Genomic DNA, 26735 nt, shown 5'->3' on the forward strand with positions numbered 1-26735 from the left:
TCATAAGCTCGTCTATAGATAAAACAAGAGTTGAGGGTTCGCGCGTTGCTGCTCTAAGGTTTATGTGATTTTAACGGTAGCTATCGACTTACACGGCATATTTTACTTCATGATTTTTGGGGCATACAAACTACAACGAAAAACAATTATATCCTACAAAAACGACAGTCATTTGTTGAAATCCTTATCACAAATGTTAACTACATACGATCATAGGAATAAATTTTAAAACTCTCTGAGTACCAAAGCTAGAGCGTATTGTATTATATAATTACCAACCGCTGCAACAACCCGTTAAAAAACGAAAGACATAAGACATAAGCACCACATTATCAAACCTCATAAAACTTAAACCTGATATCAGAAGTAATAAATCCACATTAAACCGAAAAAACACTAAAACCGAACCGATAATATTTGTTCCGGTCCTCGGTCCATGTTTTTGCTACTATGAAGGTTGTTATGTGCACTATGGGCGAATTTTGACTCATTTACTTAAAAGCTATTTTCTCTCGCATCGTTTGTAGTTCTCGGTTCTTGTATCTCTTGTCTTGAAAAACCTTTTTGATGGTGCCGCTGCTTCTCCGGTTTCTAAGCAAGCATAACTAAACCACATAAAAAATTAACCAAAATAAAAAAATGCAAGCATAACTAAATCAGGTTCACCTAAACAAAGTACATAGCCATTCCATTTATTTTTTAGGTGAACATTTAAAATACTTTGAAACACTTGAATATATTTCCAAACATTAAACATAGATGCATTCACTCACAAAGTGCAAAAACAATATCAGCCACTAGGAAAACACACAGGAAGTATACACTATTTAAGCAAAACACTAACATACACACTACCTGAAAAATCAAAGGCCGCAAACAGAGTATAAATTGGTGAACATCCTCGCTGAATGAATGCACCACATAATTGCATATGAGGCTCACAGTTAATACCAGCTGAGAAAATTAAAGCATGAAAACAAAATTCAGAAACAGAGACGCAAAAATAACAAAACATTTCCATAGGTAATACAACTATGATCACAACCTGTTATTGTTGATGTATCAACATTATTTTTCGCAAGTGAACCCTCCTTGCAGCCTGTTTCGATGAAACAACAGGTGCTTCGAAAACATCATTATCATTTTTTCTTTTTCTGGACCATCTCATTATCACAGTCAACAATAAGGAATGAACAACATAAATAAATTAAAAAAAAAAAAAACGCACCTTGTAGACGGATGAACCCTAATCGAAAAATACACTCAAAAGCTACAACAATATAGAAACAATCAATGAAAAAAAATACCAATAAAGATGCAATAAGAAATAGCCAGAGCAAAGTTTGTTACCTGTGGAGAAGAATACAAGGGAATGTAGGTGTGAGTAAACCTTGAAACTTTTGACCACGCTCATCTGTTTTAGTCTAATTTAATACGTTTTCTTTGTTTTTTTAATTGAAAAAATAACAAAAATGTGAACAGAAAATTAAAAACCTAGACACTCAAAATTACTCAATTTCAATTTATAACCAACAAACAAAACAAACTTTAATAAAGACGGTAAAGAAATGAAAGCAACAAATAAAAAAATAATCAACGACAACATCGAATAAAATGAGTATGCTTACCTTGTTGATGGCAAAAATTTGACTATTATTATTCATCATTAGTTGATCTTCAAGATTAAACAGACAATAATATACACAACGCACTTAAAATTGACTTACATATAATATTACACACAAACTCACTTAAAATTAGCAGGAAATACTAAAACAATAAACTCATTGTGACCTAATTCAAATTATGGACAATTATAATATAATCTAGATATATATAGTAACATTGACCAATCGACTTACATATACTATCAACAATATTCACCATAGTCACATATGTTCAGTAACAAATATAATGCATTCAGTAACAAAATAGGCAACAACATAGAATGAAATGAGGAGTATTAGTGTTTAACCTCATTGTTGGTCAGCATCCAGCCATTACTATTATTAACCTTCTCCACCTTGCCCCAAATCTTCAATTGTTGTTTGCAGAAAGTAGATGGTGTGGTGATGGTCAGATTAGAAGAAAAATGGAGGTGTGGGTATGGGTTGAAGGTAAAGTGAACACGTGAAGGTATGGTGGGACGTCTGATCAGTTTTTACAGAATTATATTATGATTTGCAAAAAAAAAAAAATGGTGTGGTTGAGAAGTAAACATTCGGTGAACAGTACGCGTATGTGAGTGAGAGGGTGAGACGTGGCCCAATAGTTAGGGATGGCAATAGATACCCGATCCAGTGGATATCCATCCGATCCACCCGATTATTTGTGGATATGTACGATGTAAATGGATATGGATATGGATGTGGATGAAAAAATTTCATCCATGGATGAACACGCTTTCACCCGAAATAACTAAATATATAAATTTATCACTCAAATTAGTATCATTTATGTAGTGATATTTCATTAATTATATTCATATTCATCTTTCTTTATATTTTCTCTAAAAATATAACTTTCTTCTTATATTTTGTTTTGTTTAAATAATCAAATGTATTTATCGTACTTTGGTGGTTCAAATGTGATTCCATGTAACTAAAAGTAAGCAACTTACATGTCGATATCTTTACACGTTTAATAGGTTATCAATTGAATATTTGTTATATAGATTAGTAAAATGTGACTTTCGGTCGCATAAACTATTAAAAATATTACTTTTGATCGTATATAGTAAATCACCACTTATAATTGTTAAAAATAAAATAAATTTAAACGGATATGGATAATTATCCATTAACCCGCTTCACCCGACGGATATGGATATGAATGGATGAAAAGTAAAAAAAAAAAATTGGATATGGATATGGATACGGCCTCACCCGATCCATATCCGATCCATTGTCATCCCTACCAATAGGAGAGCTACAATCTCACTTGGACTTAGAATGTGGTTAATATTTATTATAAAAAAGCGTGCAAATATTTTGTAAACTGAAATTTGAAGCTTTTTTAAGTTAGATTAAATTAAAATAATGTACTAAATGGGTATATTACCATTACCATATTATCTATTAGACAAAAGTTATGAACAGTATCGAGAGCATTTTCGTCTTTTCACTTTTTTCCATTTTTCCCCCAAAAAAGACCCCCACACTTTGTTCAAAAATTAAAATCGACACCCCAAACGGGGGGGGGGGGGGGGGGGGGGGGTAAAGTGTCAAATCAACATTTTCATAAAAAATCTTAAATAAACTCCATTCATATATTCAACGGGTCATATCTTCTCGCCCGCAACGAGTTAATTTTTTTCGAAACCATCGTTAAACTCGAAATAACTTTACGAACACAATGTCACTAACTATACCCAAAACAGACGCTTTTAAAAAATGCTAAATATTTGAGCTCACGTTTCATACAAGTTGATTTTTTCCTCACAGGCTCCGTAACTATTTTCATCTATTAACAACATATACATATGGGTCTTATTATTTTTTTAAAAATTATTTAGTAATTTTTTTGATATTACTCAGTAAATATTATATTCTTAAATCATACGGAGTGTTAATATAAACTAACGAGTTAATTGCGTTAAATTTTAAAAATAGCGAAACGCGGAAATACACATATATTGTTAATTTAAGATAACATTTAAATCTTTGATGAGTTATACCTTTTCGTTCGACTCGAGTTGCGATTCAACGACATCATCGTTAGCCACTAAATAATTTTGTAAAATAAACACAATAAAATACATTGGAAACCGAATTCCGGCGCGAATCGAGGATTAAAAAACTAGTTATAAGCAAAAACCCAAAAAAACATGTATCCAAATGCATAGTCGGGTCATGTAGTTATATAGTTCTTATTTCATGTAAGTTCTTTCACCCACCAATGTGGGATGCAAAAAAAGTGAGTTTGTCTCACATAGGAAGAAAAAATGAGAAATGAGGGAAGAATAACTTTAACACCCTCTCTCACATCGAATTGTGGAAAAACTTTGAGTTCTTGTATGGTAAATCTCTTCTTTTACCAGACACACCACGTCAAGTCACTAAGAACATAGAACATCAGATCCCATGCAGTTAAGCGTGCTCAAGCAGGAGTAGTACTAGGATGAATGACCTCCTGGAAAGTCTTTGTCAAGAAAAAGTCGTGTGCCTACGAACAAAGCAGATACTATTGTGGTCGTGGTAAATTATAACTTAATAACTGTTATAAATTAAACTTGAATAGCTACTTAAGTGTTCGTTAACAACGCTAAGTATATTACAAGTATAATTTCATTTCAATTTCGTTGTTTTTTATACATTTTCATTTGAGCATCATTAATGTGAATATTTGACTTCTAAAGACCATTTTTCATCACACAATATTTATCATGTTTGGAACGTTATCTCAAGAGACAGAAGTGAACGTGCCGGCAAGCAAAGCTTGGGCGCTCTATGGTTCCCTTGAACTTGGAAAAGTTGTTGCCGGAAAAATCTTCGAAGCAGTTGATGTCGTTGAAGGCGCTGGTGGCACCGGTACCATTCTCAAGCTCACCTTACACCCTGGTATATAATACATCATACAAATACTAACAATTGACAAATAATAGTTGTCGTTGCAATATAAATGATGAAGATAATGTTTTACTCATATGTAGCTTAATCGAGTTATCACTAGACCATTTTCGATCATTTTTTTTCTTTTTTTGCCATCCGAAGATATGTTGTTAGTGAGGTCTAAACCTAATACAACCTGAGTGTATAAGAAATCCAACCACTAGACTATTTTGGAATGGTTTATTATATTATTCAATTGAATCTCCATCAATATTTTTTTTTTTTTTTTTGGTGACTCAGGAACCCCCCTACGAACGAATCCTTTGGACTCCCCCGCAGAGGGTAAACCTGGGGGAACGAGCCTGCTGAGCGCCAGACACGCTACCTGGTGAATTGCCTGTGAAGGCACTCCTCACAACAACCTCCCATTTTGAACGAGCGACCGAAGCCAGACTCCATCAATATTAGCAAACAATGTTATGTTTTGCAGGGTTAGGCTTTAAGTATTACACTGAAAAGTTCACAAAAGTCGATAATGAGAATATGATCAAAGAAACCGAAGCGGTGGAGGGAGGATTTCTTGATATCGGATTTAGTTTGTACAGTGTCAGGTGCGAGATCAAAGAGAAACCAGACGATGATATGGGATCATCGTGTTTAGTAAAATGTACCATTGAATACGAGGTTAAGGATGAGTTTGCAGCTAATGTTTCTCTTGTTACCATGGATCCTTTTGTTGCTTTAATGAGTATTGCAAACGAGCATCTTATGAAATCGAATTAACAAAAGAAACGGCTATTCATGAATAATTAAGTCATTGTATATCTGTATGTACTGATATTTAAAAATAAATACAATGAAGTTACTTTTCACAATGTTGTTAAGTACTCCGTACTATACGTCTATACTGAGTATAAATGTAACATTGTGTTTTAGTAACAGGCCCGGCCCAATAAGGGTTCAAGTAGCTCAAGTGAGCAGGGCCCAATTTTTCAAGGGGCCCAAAATTTTTATATCATGTTTATTAGTCTTTATAATTTTGGGGCCTATTTTTTCTTTTCAAGCCCATTTTCCTAAGCCCACACTTATATTAAATACACAATACAATAGGCCGGTTGTTTTTTTTTTTTCCAGAATCAAACGTCAAAAAAAAAAAAAAAAAAAAAGGTTCACTGTTCGTTCGTGTCTGTTCGTGAATTCCAGCAAGTCAATGGACAATGGTCAATGGACAATGGAAAAAAATATTAAATCAATTAGTTTAATAGAATAAAGGTAGTGGATTGGCGATGATGACTATTGAAAATGAAATCTTAGAGAGTATAAACTGTGAAGAGATAATTAAACAATTTGCTACCAAGAATGCGAGGAGAGCTTCAAAAATCATTGGTTAACTATTACTGTATGTAATTCTAATGCTAAATTCTTTATCTTTATTGATATGACGTTAGTTATCGTTTTTTTAAAATGACTTATATTATTCGTTAAGGCATTAGGGCCTTTTTTTTTTCCGCCTCGCACGGGGCACTCAATTTCTCGGGACCGGCCCTGTTTAGTAATATGAGAATTTGCAAGTGATTTGATAGTGTTGCAATGTCTTTAACTCTTGTAACATGCCTTAGACACCATATATATGTTAACCAGTGGTAGTCCAGGCAGTGGCGAAACTAGGATTATTTTTACCGGGAGCAAATTTTTTTTTTTTAACCGTAGTAAATTTTTTGGACAAAATTTGAAGATTCTGGGGCAAAAGTTGGAGATTTTGGGGCAAAATTTGAAGATTTTGGGACAAAAGTTGGAGAAATCGAAAAACCTAAAATTTTTACACTGAAAAAAAAAATCCACTGGGGGCGGCCGCTGTTATGACAATTTGCCTAGCGCACCCACACTAGCGGAAGCGAGGATATAATTTGTTTGAGACAAACTTGCGAGAAATAATAGAAATCAAATAAGGTAACTGATAGCACGACGATTTAACGTGGTTCGGCAAAACCCTGCCTACGTCCACCCCAAGAGTCTCCTTTATTCTTATAATATAAAAGAACCTGGTACAAGAAAAAAGTACACTATGAGTTAAACCCAAACCCAAGCCCCTTAGATTTTAGTATAAAATCTAAGTTTCCCGTACACTCTTTTACACTTCTTACAAGAATAAAACTCTCAACCTCACAAATACACACTCTCCATTGATATTATTGATCAACTGTGTTTTTCCTTTGAGATACTTTGATCATCTCTTGGATCACTTGATCGCACTCTTGGATTTGATCCCTCTGGATGCTTTATAATGGCTAGATATCCATCTATTTATATTGCTCCTTGTACATGTGAAACCTCCGTGTGAAAACATAAATATAAGCATAGCCATACTATTCCATTATTGACTTCACAATTTTCACATGCATGCCATATATATTATTCTAAGATAAATGTGAGCCACCTTTGTTTGACTACCGTCCAACAATCTCCACCTTGACGAACATTTATCTTCTTCGTCACCGAAAATACTAACACCAAGTATTTTCACCATTGGCCTCCGTTATCCCCGCTGCACACACCATGAATCACCTCGGTCTTGAACCCCGATTCAAATAAAACAGCCAATAATCATGTGCAACTAACCCTGTCAACTTACCTAGTTGACATCGGAGAGGAGTCTCGAATCACCTCTTCCACCACAGTAGGATTTTCCTTCTCACCATCGTCTACCTCGGTCAAACATGTCCCAACATGTTCCCGACCTGTTTCCCGCATGAACGCTTTCAAAACCTTTCGAGACATGAGTACATCTTGTACTCGCCACCAGACGATATAAACCCTCATACTTCTCTCCCGTCATCAGGACCTCATCTTGAGCAGAAGTAGAACTTTTGGAGACTGTCAGAACATTTCCCACCGGTACATAAACTGCTACCGCAGCCGATGAACCTCCAGATTTACCTTCACCATTCCTCCAGAGTGGACAATACTTCCTGTAGTGACCCCACTCATGACAGCACTGGATACCCTTCACGCCGTCTTCTGATCTAGACCTACTGTTATCGCTAGATCTCTTCTCGAAAAACCTTCCCCTTCCATGACCAACCATAGCAAACCCATGCTCAAAACGGTCATCGGATCTTCGTCTCTTATCCTGCGAACTGGGAAGAGAGGCAAGAAGAATAAGGGTCTTATCTTCTTCTTCCTTTAAATCTCAACTTATTCAAGTTGATTAACCAGACCATTAAACACATCCATGTGTTCAATAATATACCAATCGTCATCTGCCATCTCAAATGGCTCTACCTTAAATTACATACCGCCGTTTTTCGCCATCTCCAAACAAAAAACTATCCGAAACACCTGGATGCTCTGATACCACTTGTTATGACAATTTGCCTAGTGCACCCACACCAGCGGAAGCGATGATATAATTTGTTTGAGACAAACTTGCGAGAAATAATAGAAAGCAAAATAAGGTAACTGATAACACGACGATTTAACGTGGTTCGGCAAAACCCTGCCTACGTCCATCCCAAGAGCCTCCTTTATTCTTACAATATAAAAGAACCTAGTACAAGAAAAAAGTACACTATGAGTTAAACCCAAACCCAAGCCCCTTAGATTTTAGTATAAAATCTAGGTTTCCCGTACACTCTTTTACACTCCTTACAAGAATAAAACTCTCAACCTCACAAATACACACTCTCCATTGATATTATTGATTAATTGTGTTTTTCCTTTGTGATACTTTAATCCTCTCTTAGATCACTTGATCTCACTCTTGGATTTGATCCCTCTGGATGATTTATAATGGCTAGATATCCATCTATTTATATTGCTCTTTGTACATGTTAAACCTCCATGTGAAAACATAAATATAAGCATAGCCATACTATTCAATTATTGACTTCACAATTTTCACATGCATGCCATATATATTATTCTAAGATAAATGTGAGCCACCTTTGTTTGACTACCGGCCAACATGTGTTTTTCTTTTGTGATACTTGATCCTCTCTCTCTGGATCACTTAATCCTTTCTTGGATGCATATAACCTTTTGCATGAACCTCTATTTATAATGCACATTTACATGCATATTCGTTGCTAATTATCACCCATACTTACCCCATGTGAAAAGCTATAAGAAAATCAGCCTTCTTTCTTTGACTTTCAACATGTACGACACCAAAATGGTTGGTAAACACTATTCTCAATTAGTAAGCCACATGCATTTCATGCAAATGCAATTTTCAACTTTTCTAGCAAAGGACAATTCCAATTTGTCTTAATAAATGTTTGTCACTTATTTGGACCACCGTCCAACAATCTCCACCTTGACAAACATTTATCTTTTTTGTCACCGAAAATACTAACACCAAGTATTTTCACCATTGGCCTCCGTTACCACCGCTACACACACCTTGAATCACCTCGGTCCTGAACCTGACTTAAATAAAACTGGCCAATATCCATGTGCAGCTGACCCTGTCAACTTACCTAGTTGACACAGGAGAGGAGTCTCGAATCACCTCTTCCACTACAGTAGGATTTTCCTTTTCACCATCGTCCACCTCGGTCAAACATGTCCCAACATGTTCCCGACCTGTTTCCCGCATGCACGCTTTCTAAACTTTCGAGACACGAGTACATTTTGTACTCGCCACCAGACGATATAAACCTTCATACTTCTCTCGCTTCATCAGGGCCATCACGCCACGTGTGATTATCATAACTCCACATACGGCCTAATATCCGTATCCTTGAGAATCCAACACGTATAAGAAAATTAGATTCTTGCACATTCTTAGTGTGTACGCCACACCACCAAGAGCGTAAGCAGCTCCGTGAAACAATTTTATTTTCACCATGCAAACACCCTCAACATCACATGTTGAACCATCACCTAAAGTCAGCACCCCCACTTTCTTTAATATTAGCTTATCAAAATAAGCTTTCTTGGAACACACATGCATCGTACAACCAGAATCTAAAATCCATTTATCTTGAGCAGAAGTAGAACTTTTGGAGATTGTGAGAATATCTCCTACCGGTACATTAACTGCTACCGCAGCCGATGAACTCCCAGATTTACCTTCACCATTCCTTCAGAGTGGACAATACTTCCTGTAGTGACCCCACTCATGACATTTGAAGCACTGGATACCCTTCACGCCGTATAAAATCTAAGTTTCTCGTACACTCTTTTACACTCCTTACAAGAATAAAACTCTCAACCTCACAAATACACACTCTCCGTTGATATTATCGATCAACTGTGTTTTTCTTTTGTGATACTTGATCCTCTCTCTCTGGATCACTTGATCCTTTCTTGGATGCATATAACCTTTTGCATGAACCTCTATTTATAATGCACATCTACATGCATATTCGTTGCTAATTATCACCCATACCTACCCCATGTGAAAAGCTATAAGAAAATCAGCCTTCTTTCTTTGACTTTCAACATGTACGACACCAAAATGGTTGGTAAACACTATTCTCAATTAGTAAGCCACATCCATTTCATGCAAATGCAATTTTCAACTTTTCTAGCAAAGAACAATTCTATTTTGTCTTAATAAATGTTTGTCACTTATTTGGACCACTTTGAAGATTTTGGGGCAAAAGTTGGAGATTTTGGGGCAAAATTTGAAGATTTTGGGACAAAAGTTGGAGAATTTGGGGCAAAATTTGAAGTTTTTGGGGCAAAGGGGCAAAAAAAAAAAAATATCCACCGAGGGCAAAATCGAAAAACCTAAAATTTTTACACTGAAAAAAAAAATCCATTGGGGGCGGCCGCCCCCTTACCCCTACACACTTTCGCCTCTGAGTCCAGGTGTTTATTTTAACGGGGCAAAACATAAAAAAATGAAAAAATATACAATTATATGGGTAAAATGTCAAACTTTAACACATAAATACACTAAAAAATAAATACACTAAAAATGTTCATAAAAAACAGAGTCATACAGTGAGAAATGTACATCTTCAAAATATTAGATAGAAGATGAGGTTTCAAATGTTTGATCCATCCAATAATTCTAAGAATTTATCATTGGCAATTATTTCTATTCTGTTTTTCGTTCATTGTAAACGACAACATTACCCGGTGTCCTTATCTCCTTATCCTTACTCATGTCACAAATATATACAATCATCCAATCTAATTAATACGGAGTATAATTTAACTCAAAATGTTTCATTTATTTATAAATACATTTATTGGGTCACCACAAAACTCGATCAATGCCGCCCGGTATATATCATTTGGTCGTACCTAACATGTTATGGAGATAGCTAGGGCCGGGACAAATAGGTCGAACAACTAGGAATCTTTATGAAGACAAAGAAAGTTATCCCAAATTATGAAATCCTTGTTTAAAAATCAACCTAGGATACGATGTAGGATTCATTACTTTATTAACCTAAGAATATAATAAAAATGATTGGAAGCTTATCAGAAGAAACAGAAGTGAAGGTCCACGTAAGCAAAGCTTGGGCAGTCTACGGCACCCTTGAAGTCGGAAAACTGGTCGCAGGTAAAGTCTTTAAGGCGGTTGAAGTTGTTGAAGGTGATGGTGGCGTCGGTACTATTCTCAAAGTCACCTATAAGCCCGATACTACGAGTGCAGGGTTAGAGTCCAAATATTTTTTAGAGAAGTTTACTAAGGTTGATAATGAAAATAAGGTTAAAGAAACTGAAATCCTGAAAGGGGGATTTCTTGATATTGGATTTAACTATTATAGGATTAAGTTAAAAGTCGATGAAAACCCGAAGGCTGAAACGAGCCGGGTAAAGATAACTGTCGAATATGAAGTTAAGGATGAGTTCGTCGCTAATGCTTCGCTTGTTAATGGTGAGCCGCTCATAGCGGTCATGAGTGTTGCGAATGAGCATCTTGAAAACTTTACTTGACAGAAAAAGAAATCTTGGTTGTTCTGTTTTTATTGTTATTGTAACGAGTTAGAATATTTACAAGTCACTTTCTTTTGTAAGTTATTCTATTATATGTATGTATGTCAAATGCTGTTAACCAAGTCAAAAAAGTACTTGATAATATATCTAATAGAAAGAGATTTGCTAAAAATAGACCTTACAACTACGTTTAAGCATATCATATATAACTTAATAATTTTTATAACTCAAAATTGGCATGAAAAAATACTCATAGTAAATCCAAATAGGGAAAGTCAGTATATAAAAAGAATATTTAAACTTTACAATTAATTCAAATGAGTTTATAAACGTATATATAAACAAATCCTTTAATAAAGATCATAATAGAAAAACTTCTAAATACGTTAGGTGAGGGCTTATTGAGCAAGATATGATACCATCAAGTTTGTAACAATACACATAAATTTAGAGCCATTGTATGTTTAGAGGTAATACCGAAAGCTTTAAAAAATCAAATAGTATATGAGGTTTATATCAAGTTTTAGTATATGAGGTTTATATCAACAACTTTCAGCGCGAATAGTATACTTTACTTTAAAATGTAACACTCTGATTCTGAACCAGGCTTAAGTCGTGTCGCGACTTATACTCTCGCGTCACGACACAAGGTGGGCAGATTAGGGGCTGTTGTGTAAAATGCTGGAAATTGAGGACTTGGGTGCAATTTTGCATGTGCCGGGTTTTTAACCCCTACAACAGATCTAAACCCTCATTTCTTCTTTTCATCTTCTTCCTAAAACACCTTTTAGAGATAAGGAGCAAATTTATATATATATATATATATATATATATATATATATATATATATATATATATATATATATATATATATATATATATATATATATATATAGAGAGAGAGAGAGAGAGAGAGAGCGCTCAAGAATTTGACGAAGGAGCTTGAATCTTTACAAGGTGCAAGAATTAAAGTTGTTCATCTTGCTTCTAGCTACATTTTGGTAGTTGTGGTAAGTCTCAAACCCGAATTTCGTTTATGTAATTTGATATTCAAGTTAGGGTTTGAGCTTTGAGTTGTTAGAAGACCATGGGTGTTCACAAAATGGGTTTGATGTAGCTAGTAGTTGCGTTTTAGACCCATTGTTGGTGGGTTTTGGGTTGGAAAATGATTTCACCATGTTTGGGCTTGTAAAGTTAGGCATAATCGCTAGGAAGAAAGAGTATTAGTGATTATTTTGGTGTTTTGAACTTGAGTGTGTGTTATTGAAAGCTTAATTTTAAAATGGGTTAAAATTAGGGTTTGTAACTTGATTATGGGGAAGACAAGTACTTGGTGCTTGGGAATTTGATTTAAAGGGTGTTTTAGAACCATAATCACTAGTTGTTAGTGATTATTGGTGAGTTTGGGCATGGGTGGTGCTCGGAGGTGCAATTGGGTCATAATTGCACTAGGTGTCGAATTGGGATGGCGGTAATCCACCCTAATTGTGTAATTGATTGTGTGATAAATTGAATAGCATTCCAATGACGGGTTGCAGATTTAGTCAATTGCTTTCACTAAGGCGCTAAGGTGAGTGTAGAGGAATTATATGCATATGTATGCGTAGGGTGTGTGCGGGTGTGGTATGGCGAATCTCGTGTGTATTCGGATTCACCTTGTACGTGCGTGTTTTCGTTGACCACCCTTGGGGTAGTGAATCGCGTGAGTATTCGGATTCACTATAGCGCATGAGTTTCCGGCCAACCCCGTTGTCGTTATGGTTTGGGGAAGTGAATCACGTGAGTTTTTCGATTGACTATGGCGCGTGAGTTTTCGACCAACCCCATTGTCGTTATGGTTTGGGAAAGTGAATCGCGTGAGTTTTCGGGTTTACTATGACGCGTGAGTTTTTGGTCACCCCCGTGGTTATTATGGGTTGGGGTAGTGAATCGCGCGAGTTTTTGGATTCACTATGACGCGTGAGTTTTCGGTCATCCCCGTGGTTGTTATGGTTTGGGTTGTGAATCGCGTGAGCTTTTAGATTCACTAAGGCGCGTGAGTTTTCAGCCAACTCTTGTGTGTGTTATGGTTAATGGTTAACCATAGTGTTTTTTTGTGTGTGTGTGTGTATATATACACACACACACACACACACACACACACACACACACACACACACACACACACATATATATATATTGATGTAGATGTAGTTATACTTGTGGAATTGCCATGGTGGTATTTGCTTATAGCTTGCATTGTTATACTCGAGCATGGTATTTGTTTATTATATGTTATTGAATAAAAAAATAAATTTACCTTTTAAACCATTAGAATTTACGAATTATACCCCTGAGGAATTGTATAAGTTTGTTTGTTGAGGGGGTTGGATGAAAATTTTAAGTGTGAAAAGAGGTGGTGGGACGGCAATTTGTTTGCCTGGAACGACAAAAGAATCCATGTCATCGTAACCACTCTATGTGTATGTATGTATATAGTATATTTACATTCACTAAGCATTGCTTACCCTCTCGTTGTTTACATTATTATAGAATCGAGAAGCGGAGGAGGCAAGGGTAAGTACGGGGACTAGAGGACTACAACATGTTGCTTTAGAAGATATTGCTTTTGAAATCGACTTAGGATTGGGTAGTTCAATCCCAACACCATGCTCGGTCTTTTGTTTGATGGTCACGTTGTTGTATTAATGGCATGTTGGAGTCTCAAGGGTCGAAATACCCGTTTTGTTACTTAAACCCCCTTTATTTAATGTTTGAAAGATGTTTAAACCTGATTTGGTTGTTATAGGTGGTTTTAGTGTAGTGATTGAAGTGTCAAAAGTATATCCAAACTGCAGCAGTTGTTCCTGCTTTAAATCGCGTCGCTACCCACACTTGCCGCGTCGCCACTAGGAATGGCAATGGATCGGATATGGATCAGGTGATGCCATATCCACATCCATATCCATTTAATTTTTGTTCATCCATATCCGTATCCATATCCGTTTAGTTTTGTTCCATCCATCCATATCCATATCCAATGGATTAAGCGGGTTAATGGATATCCATTGGATATTCAGTAAAATATTAACCTAACGACGACTTTGAAAATTAAATATAAATTATAACAAATGTAAATGTATAATCTTTATGTTTTTAGTTTGTTACACATGTTTTGATTGTTATTTGTCGCCGAATGTGATTTCAATTAAGCAAAATACATTACGATGTAAGTAAATATATGTTTAGACTAATCTAAATATGTAAGGTTTATTATTATTAATAACAGTTTCGTAATTGTAACTTTTATAACCCTTATTTTTGTTAATAATTTTAAAATTAATAGGTTATATGTATATGTATATCGATATGTAGATGTATATGCCTATATTTTAGTACGTATTATGTATATATATATATATATATATATATATATATATATATATATATATATATATATATAGATGTATTTCCGGTGATAATGGATATATCCATGGATGATATATCCATTGATGGTCACGTTGTTGTATTAATGGCTCGTTGGAGTCTCAAGGGTCGAAATACCCGTTTTGTTACTTAAACCCCCTTTATTTAATGTTTGAAAGATGTTTAAACCTGGTTTGGTTGTTATTGGTGGTTTTGGTGTAGTGATTGAAGTGTCAAAAGTATCTCCAAACTGCAGCAGTTGTTCCTGCTTTAAATCGCGTCGCTAACCACACTTGCCGCGTCGCCACTTATAGTGTATTTTGATTGTCGAGTACTTAATGTGGTTCTGGGTGTCTGACAACGTGATAAGCCGTGTCGCGACCTTCAATGCCGCAACGCGACTTAGCGCTGAGAACTGATGGTCAGGTGGTAATTCAAGCTCGGCATAAAAATTACACTTGGGACCGCGTCGCAAGTTTACCCTGTAAAAAATATGCATTGTTTTAAAATAACGGGTTGGGTCGTTCTATAAAGTTTACGAGGTTTATATTTACGTGCTTCTGTGCGAATGGTAGATGTTACTTTAAAAGTCGAGGCCACTATAGGAAAGCTTTTCGCAAATGTGGGCGATGATTCGTGCCTCATCCGTGTCAAGTGTTTACACCTATTGCCACAGTGATATTAGTCTCATTCTCATCAATTTATTAACCAACAAAAAAATGTTTGGAACCTTATCAGAAGAAACATATGTGAAGGTCCACGTAAGCAAAACTTGGGCACTCTACGACACCCTTGAAGTCGCAAAACTCGTCTCTGGTACTCTCTTTGAGTCGGTTGAAGTCATTGAAGGTAATGGTGGCGCCTGTACTATTATCAAACTCACGTTAAAACCCGGTACGAGTGCAAGGTCAGGGTTTGAATATTTTTTTGAGAAGTTTACAAAAGTTGATAACGAAAATATGGTTAAAGAAGTTGAAAACTCGTGAAAGGGGGATTTCTTAAAATTGCATTTAGCTATTATAGGATTCAGTTGGAAGTTAACGAAAACCTAGAGGATGAAACGGGCTCATCGAGTCGGGTAAAGATAACGATCGAATATAAAGTTAAAGTAAAGATGAGTTTGTTGCTAATGCTTCTCTTGTTAATACTGAGCTGATTGTCGCGATCATGGGCAGGGCCGGTCAAACTTTGGTCAAAATTTTTGCATGACCAGGGCGAAATGATTATAAAATGCCCCCAACAGTTATACAAACATATATATTTATGAGATTTAAACTATGAGTATTAATAAATTTTTTCGAAATGATACCCCTAACCGCGTGATGCCCCGGGCCGTCGCCCGCTTCGCCCATAGCCTTAGCCGGCCCTGATCATGGGTGTTGCGAAAGACCATCTTGAAAGTTTTAATTGACAAAAAAGGAATGTTTAATTGTTGTTCTGTTTCTATTTAGGATGAAGACTATTTAGAAGTCACTTTCTTTTGTCAAAGTTTAGTGATATGAGTGAACCAATTCAAAAAGGTTATGATTTCACTTAAGGAGGTGATACTCAAATACTCACACACCAATTTTTTATTCATATACATTTAATTTACTAATATATATTTACTTACAATAATGGTGGTTCAACTTCTAAAATAAATTTGAGAATATAATTGTAAGTTTTATGGTAAAAAATGTGTATGGATTAAAAATTGGTGTGTGAGTATCACCTCCCACTCACTTAGGTACAAAGAATGTTGTAAGTTGGTGATTTTCTTTATGTTTTAAAAAAAACCTTATAATAATAGATTAAATAATTGTTCGGTTGGATGGGAATGATATTGCAAATTTTTTTACTTTTTTGTGCCGTTGGTTCCTCTATTTATACACCAAATAATAAACATCATCCCTTTCGTTTTTTTTCTGCTTACAGCATCCTTCCATTATCAAATAGTTTAGGTACTTGTGTCTAAATTATAAATCATTTAAAAGCAAGCATGTGTCTCACCCCAAAGTTTATAAAACAGTTAAGAAATACGTAGTAGTAGAAAGAGGGGCTATGAAGTTCACCTTAGTAGCAAGTAAGAAATTCCACGCAAGGAAGTATGAACGGAGTATGAAATCGGAGATCTCAACCTAGAGATATAACCTTTGATTAGTTAATATCTAATAGACATAAAATTTGTTTATTAATATAGCAAACTATATTAACAGTGACGGTTTTCGAGAAAGTTCCTATTTCTCAAAAGTTTCTATTTTTGGAAACCTACTATTTATGGAAAGCTTCCACTTATAGTAAGTTTCTAGTTTAAGAAGTTCGGGTTATAATTCTTAACAAAGATGTTGTACAATCTCGCCCAAACTTCGTTGCTATCATGCAAGTCACTCGAATGATCTATTGTTACAGAGCGGCCCAGAATCTCTTGACCATAATCTAAGTCTTGGCATTCGAGATCCACAAGCGTCCCATAATGGTAACAAGGATCACCCTAGGCCACAAGTAGCGATGATGTTTGTAGTCTTTGAACGCTATCTTTAATTATAACCTTCACGTTAGGTGTAAACACATAACGAGTTATTAATATACTTATTAGTTATGTATATATAAGTGATAATATACTTAGTGTAATTTATGGTGTTACTATATAGTTAAGTGTATAAGTTATAATAATAGTATTATTATTCCTTAATTATTCAACTATTATGTAAACTTATCATTATATGCGTCGTATATATAAATATGGCTATATGATATATATATTCTTTATTTATTTTCATACATATATATATATTCATAACTAGGTGATATATATGTATAATATATGTAAGTGTTATATATACATTAATGTAAAGGTGGTAGATATATATATATATATATATATATATATATATATATATATATATATATATATATATACACTTATAACTTCTTCACCCTTTATATTTTACTAACATATCATACGTACACATGTATACATACACACACACACGTACATATACATACATATGTACACATACATATACACGTTACGTACGTATGCATGCATGCACGTATATTACTATCATTATCATTATTTTCTAATCTTCATTCATGTACATAAGATCATAAACCACTAGTTTAACTCTTAACCTATATCATAACCATGAATGATAATTATTCATATTCATAATCTTTAACTTTTAATCATCATTATTTAATCATTAACACATAAAATCGTAATCTTTAACTTATTAAACTAGTTTTATGATCATCATAACTTCCTAAACCTTTAATCATCAATCTCAATAATTATTTGCAATACTTTTAATTCAGTCATATTCATAACTAGTTCATGATCATAACTTAACAACTTTAATCTTATAATTATAATACTTCATTTATTTAACTAGCTTATTAATCATTAATCATAATCTTTCATTATATCTTTTAACCTTATTCATAACTTTTTAACTTTATCATTTTCTATACAAGATTCATGATCATACATAAATCATACTTGATTATATTAACTAGTTCATAAATTAACCATAATAACATTACCCATCCCATAATATCATAATCTTCTTATTAATAATTAATCATAATACTTGATCATAATCTTTATCATTACTTAACCCTACTACTTATATCATAATACTTTTAACAACTTATAGTAAATAAATTAGCATGATTAATCTTATTAACATAATACTTAATATCATCTTAAAAATAACTGATTCAAAAACATGATTAAACTAGGGTTTTTGTGACTACCTTATGAGGAATGAGACTAAGATTTGATGATGATGATGATGATGCGAAGCTGAAACAGAAACCAGTAGCAGCAGCAACAACGACCCACTTGAGGTCTTTTTGGGTCTAATCTGGTTCGACAAACAGCAGGTACAGCAACAATGGATGGACAGGTTCTTGGGTCTAATCTGGCTCGCAGGAAACAGCAACACGGCAGCAGGAAAAAGGCTGTTTGATTGGGGTTATTGGAAGTCAATTGCAGGCTTGTTGAAGGTGATCAAGTCGACTACAAGAGACTGCAGGAGGTGGCTGTGCAGGTGATGAATGCAGGCTGCTTTGATTGTCGATTACAGCAGGTAGTTTAGGGGGTTGTTTGTCGACTGCAGGTTGTAGGATTAGGTGCTGTTTAGTCGACAAAAGAGAGGGAAGATAGCTGGAGGAGTGTCGACTAGATGCAAGGATTTGGAGGGTTTTTCTTTGGCGTAAATTTGTGATGCAACAATTGGAAACATTTGATGCCCTTTTATAGTTGTGTTTACTTGATGATCAAGCATTTAGATGAGATTAGGATGGAAGAGTTGGAGGTTAATTAGGATTCTAAACTTAGGATTACACTAGGATGAACTTGCTTAATGATCAAGTCTAGCTTCCTATTTTTTTTTATTTTATAAAAACCGACCCATAAATAGATATACATATTATTTATATATTTTTTTTATTTTCAGCACCTGCATTATATATATATATATATATATATATATATATATATATATATATATATATATATATATATATATATATATATTATTATTATTATTATTATTATTATTATTATTATTATTATTATTATTATTATTAAGGTTACATTTATTCAAATACATTTTATTTAATTATTAGTCCCTAGCTTTTATTAATTTTTGGTTCCAAATTAGTTTATATTAGTTTTTAAAGGTTATATTGTCACCTTATAAACATTACATATATTTTATTTATTAATTTAATATTAGGGTTAGGGGTTAATATTTAATATTAACTGGTATTAGGGTTTAGTATTTAAAGTATAGGGTTAGGTTTAGAGTTTTAAATAACATTAGGGTTTTAATTAATATTTGAGGTTAGGGTTTCAAGTTATTAATGACATGCATTAATTATAGAGCATTTAATTATCTGGATAACAACCCTAGTGACAATACACAGGAGCAGGAAATGAAACCCTAAGGGCAATCTGGTAAATTCAGAATGGAAAAGTGAGGGTTGTTATAGTACCTCTCCGTTAATTTAAACTTCGTTTAGAAGTTTCAGATGGACTTCTCGGATGCATTAGCGGTTGAGAAGAGATGGGGATATTCCCGCTTTATTTGATCTTCACGTTCCCAGATATACTCGGGGCCTCTTCGTGAATTTCAACGGATTCGTTCTGTAGAAATATTGCCCTGTTCTAAGCGTTTGAATCTTTTGACCCATAACTTATACAGGTTCTTCATTGAAGTGCATCTTATTATCAATGCGAAAGTAATCCAAAGGAATAACAGGAGTTTCATCCGAATAGATTTCCCCAAAAAGAGAAGACAATGCTATTAACGCATTTCAGTAATTCGGATACATGAAATTTTAGAAACATTACTAAGCTCATTTAAAACCTTGAGCGTTTTATGCCACTGCCAACCCTAAAAGAATAGTTGATGAGAGCAAAAGGTATGTTTTGTTCTTGAACGAAGGATAAGAAGAAATGTGATCCAATCATAGTGTGGAGTAATACAAAAATTTATATAATAAGTCAAAGTAATTTTTGGAAAAGTTTACCACATTTTGATGTGAAACGAAGTTCTTAGTAAAACTGGAGTTATGTGCAACGTGTTCTATTTTAAGTAAAATAACTTTTGAATGTAAAAGAATTGATTTGTAAAAATGAAAGTATAATTTGATATGCACTAGTCAAAATAAGTAAGGGTAATTTACTTTATTATGTAAATATATACGATTTATAAAATTTGCAAGAATGGCAGTAAATAAATTTATTTTATAAAATTTCGAGAGGATCGCACAGTAAAATAGTGTGTGTGAAAATTAAACAAAATTTTATATTTATGAGGTTACAAGTTGGAGGATGACTGAGAAAAATTGAGTGAAGGACCTTGAAAATTCCGGGTGATATTTGAGCAACAATGTTACGAGGTAATGAAATCTATTGTATTTAAATACGGTTGTTGACTATTATTAGGACATATGTTCTTGGAATTCTAAATGTTCATGTGTAAAGCTGTTGCTGACAAGGGAGATATGAATGGTAGAGTATGAGAACGTGATAGTGAATGCGGTGTTTATAATATCTTCGTTTGAATATGAAAATCTTGGGAGTGGTTGTCATTTATCTTCGACGGGTTTTCTAATGGGTTTATGAAAATCTACACTAGGAGCGTAATTGCAGGTAACAGGAGGCATGCTTCGAAGAAATTTCGGGGGTGTTACTTCATGTCACTTTAAGAGTATGCATCCTTCCTTCGAACGAGGATATGATAGTGATTAAGCATGTATATTAAGCGTCAAAGATAAAGAATTAGGTTGTTTAAGAAAGAAAGAATGTAAGGTGTTACAACCTTTATGGTGTATGAGGGATTGTTAATCTACTAATGGGTATGAGGTAGATAATTTAGTTGAAACAAGCTCTTCGTATCTCCAAATCAGATGATGATTACCCTTTGATAATGCTAAAAACGAACATATATTTCATAGCATTATTCCTCAAGAAAGACAAGCTTTTAGTTGCAATTGTTCTATTTACAAGAGATATTCGTTTAAATAATAAAAGGTGAAGACAAAAGGCAGATTCGACAAATTGAAGACAAAAAGGTCCAAAGAGCTAAAAAGTACAAGATACAATTAAAAAGGTTCAAAATATTGATGAGGAACGTCTCAAAATGACAAGAGTACAAGTTGCGGAACGCAAAGTACGCGATTTAAAATAATACGCGAGGACGTCCGAAAATCCGGAACCGGGACCTGAGCCAAGAAGAAACGCCCGACGCAACGGACCAAAAATATCTAGTCTACTATGCACAAGAATATAATATAATATATATATAATTATATATAATTATATATTATATATATTATTATTATTATATTACGTCGGCAAGAAGAAAACAAAGTAGTTGGCTGAATCCAGGGTGGCCATGCGACTCGCATGGCCAGAAGCACAAAATCATGCGAGTCGCATGGTGTGAGATTGCTGGTCAGGTCCTATATAAAGCCAGTTTTCTGCCGAGTTTTACACATCTTTTTTCTCTTCCTCTTCATACGTAAATATATTTATATTTATAATTTATATTTTAATTTTAATTATAATTCTAATAATAAGGGTATGTTAGCGAATGTTGTAAGGGTGTAAGTCGAAATTCTGTCCGTGTAACGCTACGCTATTTTTAATCATTGTAAGTTATGTTCAACCTTTTTACATTAATGTCTCGTAGCTAAGTTATTATTATGCTTATTTAAAACGAAGTAATCATGATGTTGGGCTAATTACTAAAATTGGGTAATTGGGCTTTGTACCATAATTGGGGTTTGGACAAAAGAACGACACTTGTGGAAACTAGGCTATGGGCTATTAATGGGCTTTATATTTGTTTAACTAAATGAAAGTTTGTTAATGTTAATATAAAGATTTACAATTGGGCGTCCCTATAAATTACCATATACACTCGATCGGACACGATGGGCGGGGTATTTATATGTACGAATAATCGTTCATTTAACCGGACACGGGAATGGATTAATAGCCACTAGAATAATTAAAACAGGGGTGAAATTACATTCAAGGGTAATTGGTGTAATTGTTAACAAAGTAGTAAAACATTGGTTTACACGCAGTCGATAACCTGGTGTATTCATTAAACAAAGTATTAAAACCTTGTTACAATTCGAATCCCCAATTAGTTGGAATATTTATCTTCGGGTATAATAATAATTTGACAAGGACACTTGCAATTTATATTTATGACTGATGGACTGTTATGGACAAAAACCAGACGGATATATTGAATAATCCAGGACAAAGGACAATTAACCCATGGGCATAAAACTAAAATCAACACGTCAAACATCATGATTACGGAAGTTTAAATAAGCATAATTCTTTTATTTCATATTTAATTTCCTTTATTTTATATTTAATTGCACTTCTAATTATCGCACTTTTATTTATTGTTATTTAATCGCACTTTTAATTATCGTACTTTTAATTATCGCAATTTAATTTTATCGCATTTTTATTATTCGCAATTTCATTATCGTTATTTACTTTACGCTTTAATTTAAAGTCTTGTATTTATTTTATATTTTACATTAGGTTTTAACTACGACTAAAGTTTTAAAATCGACAAACCGGTCATTAAACGGTAAAAAAACCCCCCTTTATAATAATAATATTACTTATATATATATTTGTATTTTTATAAAAGTAAATTAATATAGCGTTGAGCTTTGTTTAAAGATTTCCCTGTGGAACGAACCGGACTTACTAAAAACTACACTACTGTACGATTAGGTACACTGCCTATAAGTGTTGTAGCAAGGTTTAAGTATATCCATTCTATAAATAAATAAATATCTTGTGTAAAATTGTATCGTATTTAATAGTATTTTCCTAGTAAAATATAAGCTATTTTGTATACACCTCGTTCGACATCAAGTATTTTTGGCGCCGCTGCCGGGGAATATCTTAAAAGCCGGAAGCGCAACGCTAATATAAAAAAAAAAAAAAAAAAGATTTTTATCTACTTTTATTAAAAGTCGTTTTTTTTGTAAAATTACGTTTTAAAAATTCGAAAAATATAAAAAGAAAAAAACAAAAATATTAGTATTTTTAGGATTTTGTTAAATATTTAAGTTTTATAAGTTTCTTTATTTTTATTTTAGTTTATAAAAATATAAGTTTTAATTTTAATATCTTTTAATTATTTAAAAAACAGAAAACAAAATAAAAAAAAAAAAATAAAGAAAAACGCGTAAAAAGTGAAACCTGTCAGCTCAAATTCTGAACCCCGCGACTCGCGGGGTTTTCTTCTCTCTTTGCCGCGACTCGCGGAGGGTTTCTGACACACGGACAAAACCCTAATCAAGCATTGATTACGGGTTTTAATTTATTATTATTATTATTAAAACTTAATTATTATTATTATTATTATTAGTTTTAGTTTTAATTTTACTTTTTATTTAATTTGTTGTATTTAGTTTTAATCAGTTTTTATTAAATTGTAAAATTAATAGTTTTATTAAATATTAATATAAAAATAATATTTTTATAAAAATTGTACTTTTTACAACTTTTTATATATTTTGATATTTTGTACCTTTTTAATCGTTGTAGCGTAATATTTGTATTTTTTAGCTCATATTTAATTTTAAAATTAGTTTTTGCTATAGTTATTTTTACTCCTAGATTTTTAGGCTTTGCCGTAGAATTCCTTAAGTGCTTTTTCTTTAGACTAAGATTTAGGTGCTTTAGAATTTTGCGACGCCTTTTTAAGTTTTAGTTTCTTTTTAAGTTATTTCCATTTGGGATTTAGTTTTTCCTTGTAAGCTTTAATATTTTTAGACACCTTTTACTATGTACCAATTATCATTTCAATTAGTAATTTCAATTTGCGATTATAATTTTAAGTTAGTTGTAGTAATAAGGTTAAATTAGTTAAGTATTTTTAAGTTTTGATAAGTTTCTTTTATTTTTCCGTCACCTTTTATTTTTCAACCATTTTTTCTTTTTCGACCTTTTGCGACGAACTCTTTGTCTTTCTTATTTCTCGCCATTCTAGTTTTTAGGACTTAGATTTTTATTCTACTTCTTATCTAAATTTCTTAAAATTACGAAAATTTATTTTAAGTGGTTAAATTGATAGACATCAAAATTTTCTGGTTCGTAGTAATAGTTGGATTTGTACGTGGACCGGGTTATTGGAGCCAAACAGTCCTCAATTATATTGAGACCAAACGAATCCTGCCCCTCTGCTGCATCTTTTGGCTATTCGAAACGTGGGCAAAATCAGAAAAGTCTATTGATTGGATAACTTATTATAATTTTTCTTTCCTTTTAAAAACTAATAGGATATTCAGTGAATGCACCGAGCAAGACGTTCATCACCTTTTGTACGTTCACCACCTGTAACTCGATCAAGACATCGTTTAACAAATATAACCGCCGTTGATTTTTCTTTAGAATCGTCATCCAGTCGACCAAGTACTTCAGTTCAAATTACCGATAATCCATTTTTTGAACCCAACCTCACAATTGAGAATCCAGAAAATATTCAGGAACGGTTCATAGATCCTGAACCATTAAACTTTCCTCCGGAACCACCAATCATTCAAACAGAGATTGTTGAGGAACGAACTATTAAATCAGAATCATCTAGTGATACCGAGTCAACAAATTCAATTATGGAGAATCTGGAACCTTTAAGTATGGAAGACCGAATGAGAGCTAAACGCACTGGCCAAGGTCACGCAATTACTCATCCAGACATTAATGCGCCAGATTATGAAATCAAAGGACAAATTCTACACATGGTAACTAATCAATGCCAATTTAGTGGTGCGCCGAAGGAAGATCCAAATGAACATCTACGTACCTTTAATAGGATCTGCACACTATTTAAAATACGAGAAGTGGAGGATGAACAAATATATCTCATGTTATTTCCCTGGACTTTAAAGGGAGAAGCCAAAGATTGGTTGGAATCGTTACCTGAAGGGGCGATCGATACATGGGACGTTTTAATTGACAAATTTCTTAAACAATTCTTTCCTGCATCTAAAGCCGTAAGACTTCAAGCAGAAATTGTTACGTTCACACAGAAGCCAAATGAAACTCTATATGAGGCGTGGACAAGATATGGAAAGTTGTTAAGAGGATGTCCGCAACATGGTTTAGACACCTGTCAAATAGTACAAATATTCTACCAAGGATGCGACATCACTACAAGGAAAGACATAGATATAGCAGCTGGTGGTTCGATTATGAAGAAAACCGAAACTGATGCTTACAAAATTATTGATAACACTGCTTCCCACTCACATGAGTGGCACCAAGAAAAAGATATCATTAGATCATCTAAAGCAGCTAGAGCCGATTCTAGCCATGACTTAGATTCCATTTCGGCAAAGATAGATGCTTTCGAAAGACGAATGGAAAAGATGACTAAAGATATTCATGCAATACGAATTAGTTGTGAGCATTGTGGAGGACCACATTTGACAAAAGATTGTCTCAGTATTGAATTAACAATGGAACAAAGAGAGAATATTTCATACATAAACCAAAGGCCTGGAAATAATTATCAGAATAATTATCAACCGCCAAGACCGATTTACAATCAAAACCAGAATTATAACCGAAATATTCCATACAACAACCAACAAGGTCCTAGCAATCAACAAGTATCCAATAATACTTATAATCAGCAAAGACCGAATTTTCAAAACAAACCACCACAACAAACCGATGATAAAAAGCCAAATTTAGAAGATATGATGACGAAGCTAGTTGAAACTCAAACGCAGTTTTTCACATCTCAAAAACAAACTAATGAACAAAATGCTCAAGCATTTAGAAATCAACAAGCTTCTATTCAAAATCTGGAACAAGAAGTAAGTAACCTAGCAAGGTTAATAGGTGAAAGAAAACCGGGAAGTCTACCTAGTGATACAAATGCTAACCCCCGGAATGAAACAGCTAAAGCTATTACCACAAGAAGTGGTACAACACTTAAACCACCTGAAATACCTGTAACTTCTGATGAAACTATTCCTACTCCACAAGAACCACAACCTGATCAAGATAAGGAAAAAGAACCGGTAGTTGAAAAGGTTAATGAAGATAACACAGTTAAGGATAAACCTTATGTTAAACCATACCAACCACCACTTCCTTACCCGAGTAAAATGAAGAAAGAAAAACTTGAAGCCGAGCAATCCAAATTCTTGGATATGTTTAAACAGATAAATGTAAATCTTCCTTTCATTGATGTGATTTCAGGAATGCCAAGATATGCTAAATTCTTGAAAGATCTGATCACAAATAGAAAGAAAATGGAAGAACTTTCGGCTGTTACTATGAATGCTAATTGTTCAGCAGTGCTGTTGAATAAGATACCAGAAAAACTATCTGATCCA

The 26735-nt window shown here is 33.8% G+C and overlaps 3 protein-coding genes and 1 pseudogene across 4 annotated transcripts; 3 read left to right on the forward strand and 1 right to left on the reverse strand.

Moving 5' to 3' along the window:
- Positions 1 to 328: 328 nt before the first annotated feature.
- On the reverse strand, positions 329 to 3134 carry LOC139890375 (uncharacterized). The gene is made up of 7 exons (XM_071873263.1): positions 3097 to 3134; positions 1976 to 2150; positions 1351 to 1414; positions 1229 to 1270; positions 1046 to 1099; positions 856 to 954; positions 329 to 605 (listed from the first exon to the last, which is right to left on the reverse strand). Exons 1-7 carry the CDS (start codon positions 3132 to 3134, stop codon positions 592 to 594), a joined length of 486 nt encoding a protein of 161 aa, XP_071729364.1. The 3' UTR covers positions 329 to 591.
- A 1162-nt stretch (positions 3135 to 4296) lies between these two features.
- LOC139866351 (norbelladine synthase-like) lies at positions 4297 to 5483 on the forward strand. Of its 2 annotated transcripts, none has more exons than XM_071854583.1 (2): positions 4297 to 4529; positions 5041 to 5483. In XM_071854583.1, exons 1-2 carry the CDS (start codon positions 4385 to 4387, stop codon positions 5331 to 5333), a joined length of 438 nt encoding a protein of 145 aa, XP_071710684.1. In that variant the 5' UTR covers positions 4297 to 4384; the 3' UTR covers positions 5334 to 5483. The 2 variants fall into 2 exon arrangements, with proteins under 2 accessions (XP_071710684.1, XP_071710675.1); XM_071854574.1 differs by having other exon boundaries at positions 4306 to 4559; positions 5041 to 5475.
- Positions 5484 to 10743: 5260 nt separating this feature from the next.
- Positions 10744 to 11447, forward strand: LOC139866364 (norbelladine synthase-like). Its single transcript, XM_071854596.1, has one exon. It carries the CDS (start codon positions 10974 to 10976, stop codon positions 11445 to 11447), a length of 474 nt encoding a protein of 157 aa, XP_071710697.1. The 5' UTR covers positions 10744 to 10973.
- Positions 11448 to 15571: 4124 nt separating this feature from the next.
- Positions 15572 to 16061, forward strand: LOC139890382 (norbelladine synthase-like; annotated as a pseudogene).
- Positions 16062 to 26735: the final 10674 nt, after the last annotated feature.

The sequence above is a fragment of the Rutidosis leptorrhynchoides genome, chromosome 1 (assembly GCF_046630445.1).
Source record: "Rutidosis leptorrhynchoides isolate AG116_Rl617_1_P2 chromosome 1, CSIRO_AGI_Rlap_v1, whole genome shotgun sequence".
Lineage (NCBI taxonomy): Eukaryota > Viridiplantae > Streptophyta > Magnoliopsida > Asterales > Asteraceae > Rutidosis > Rutidosis leptorrhynchoides.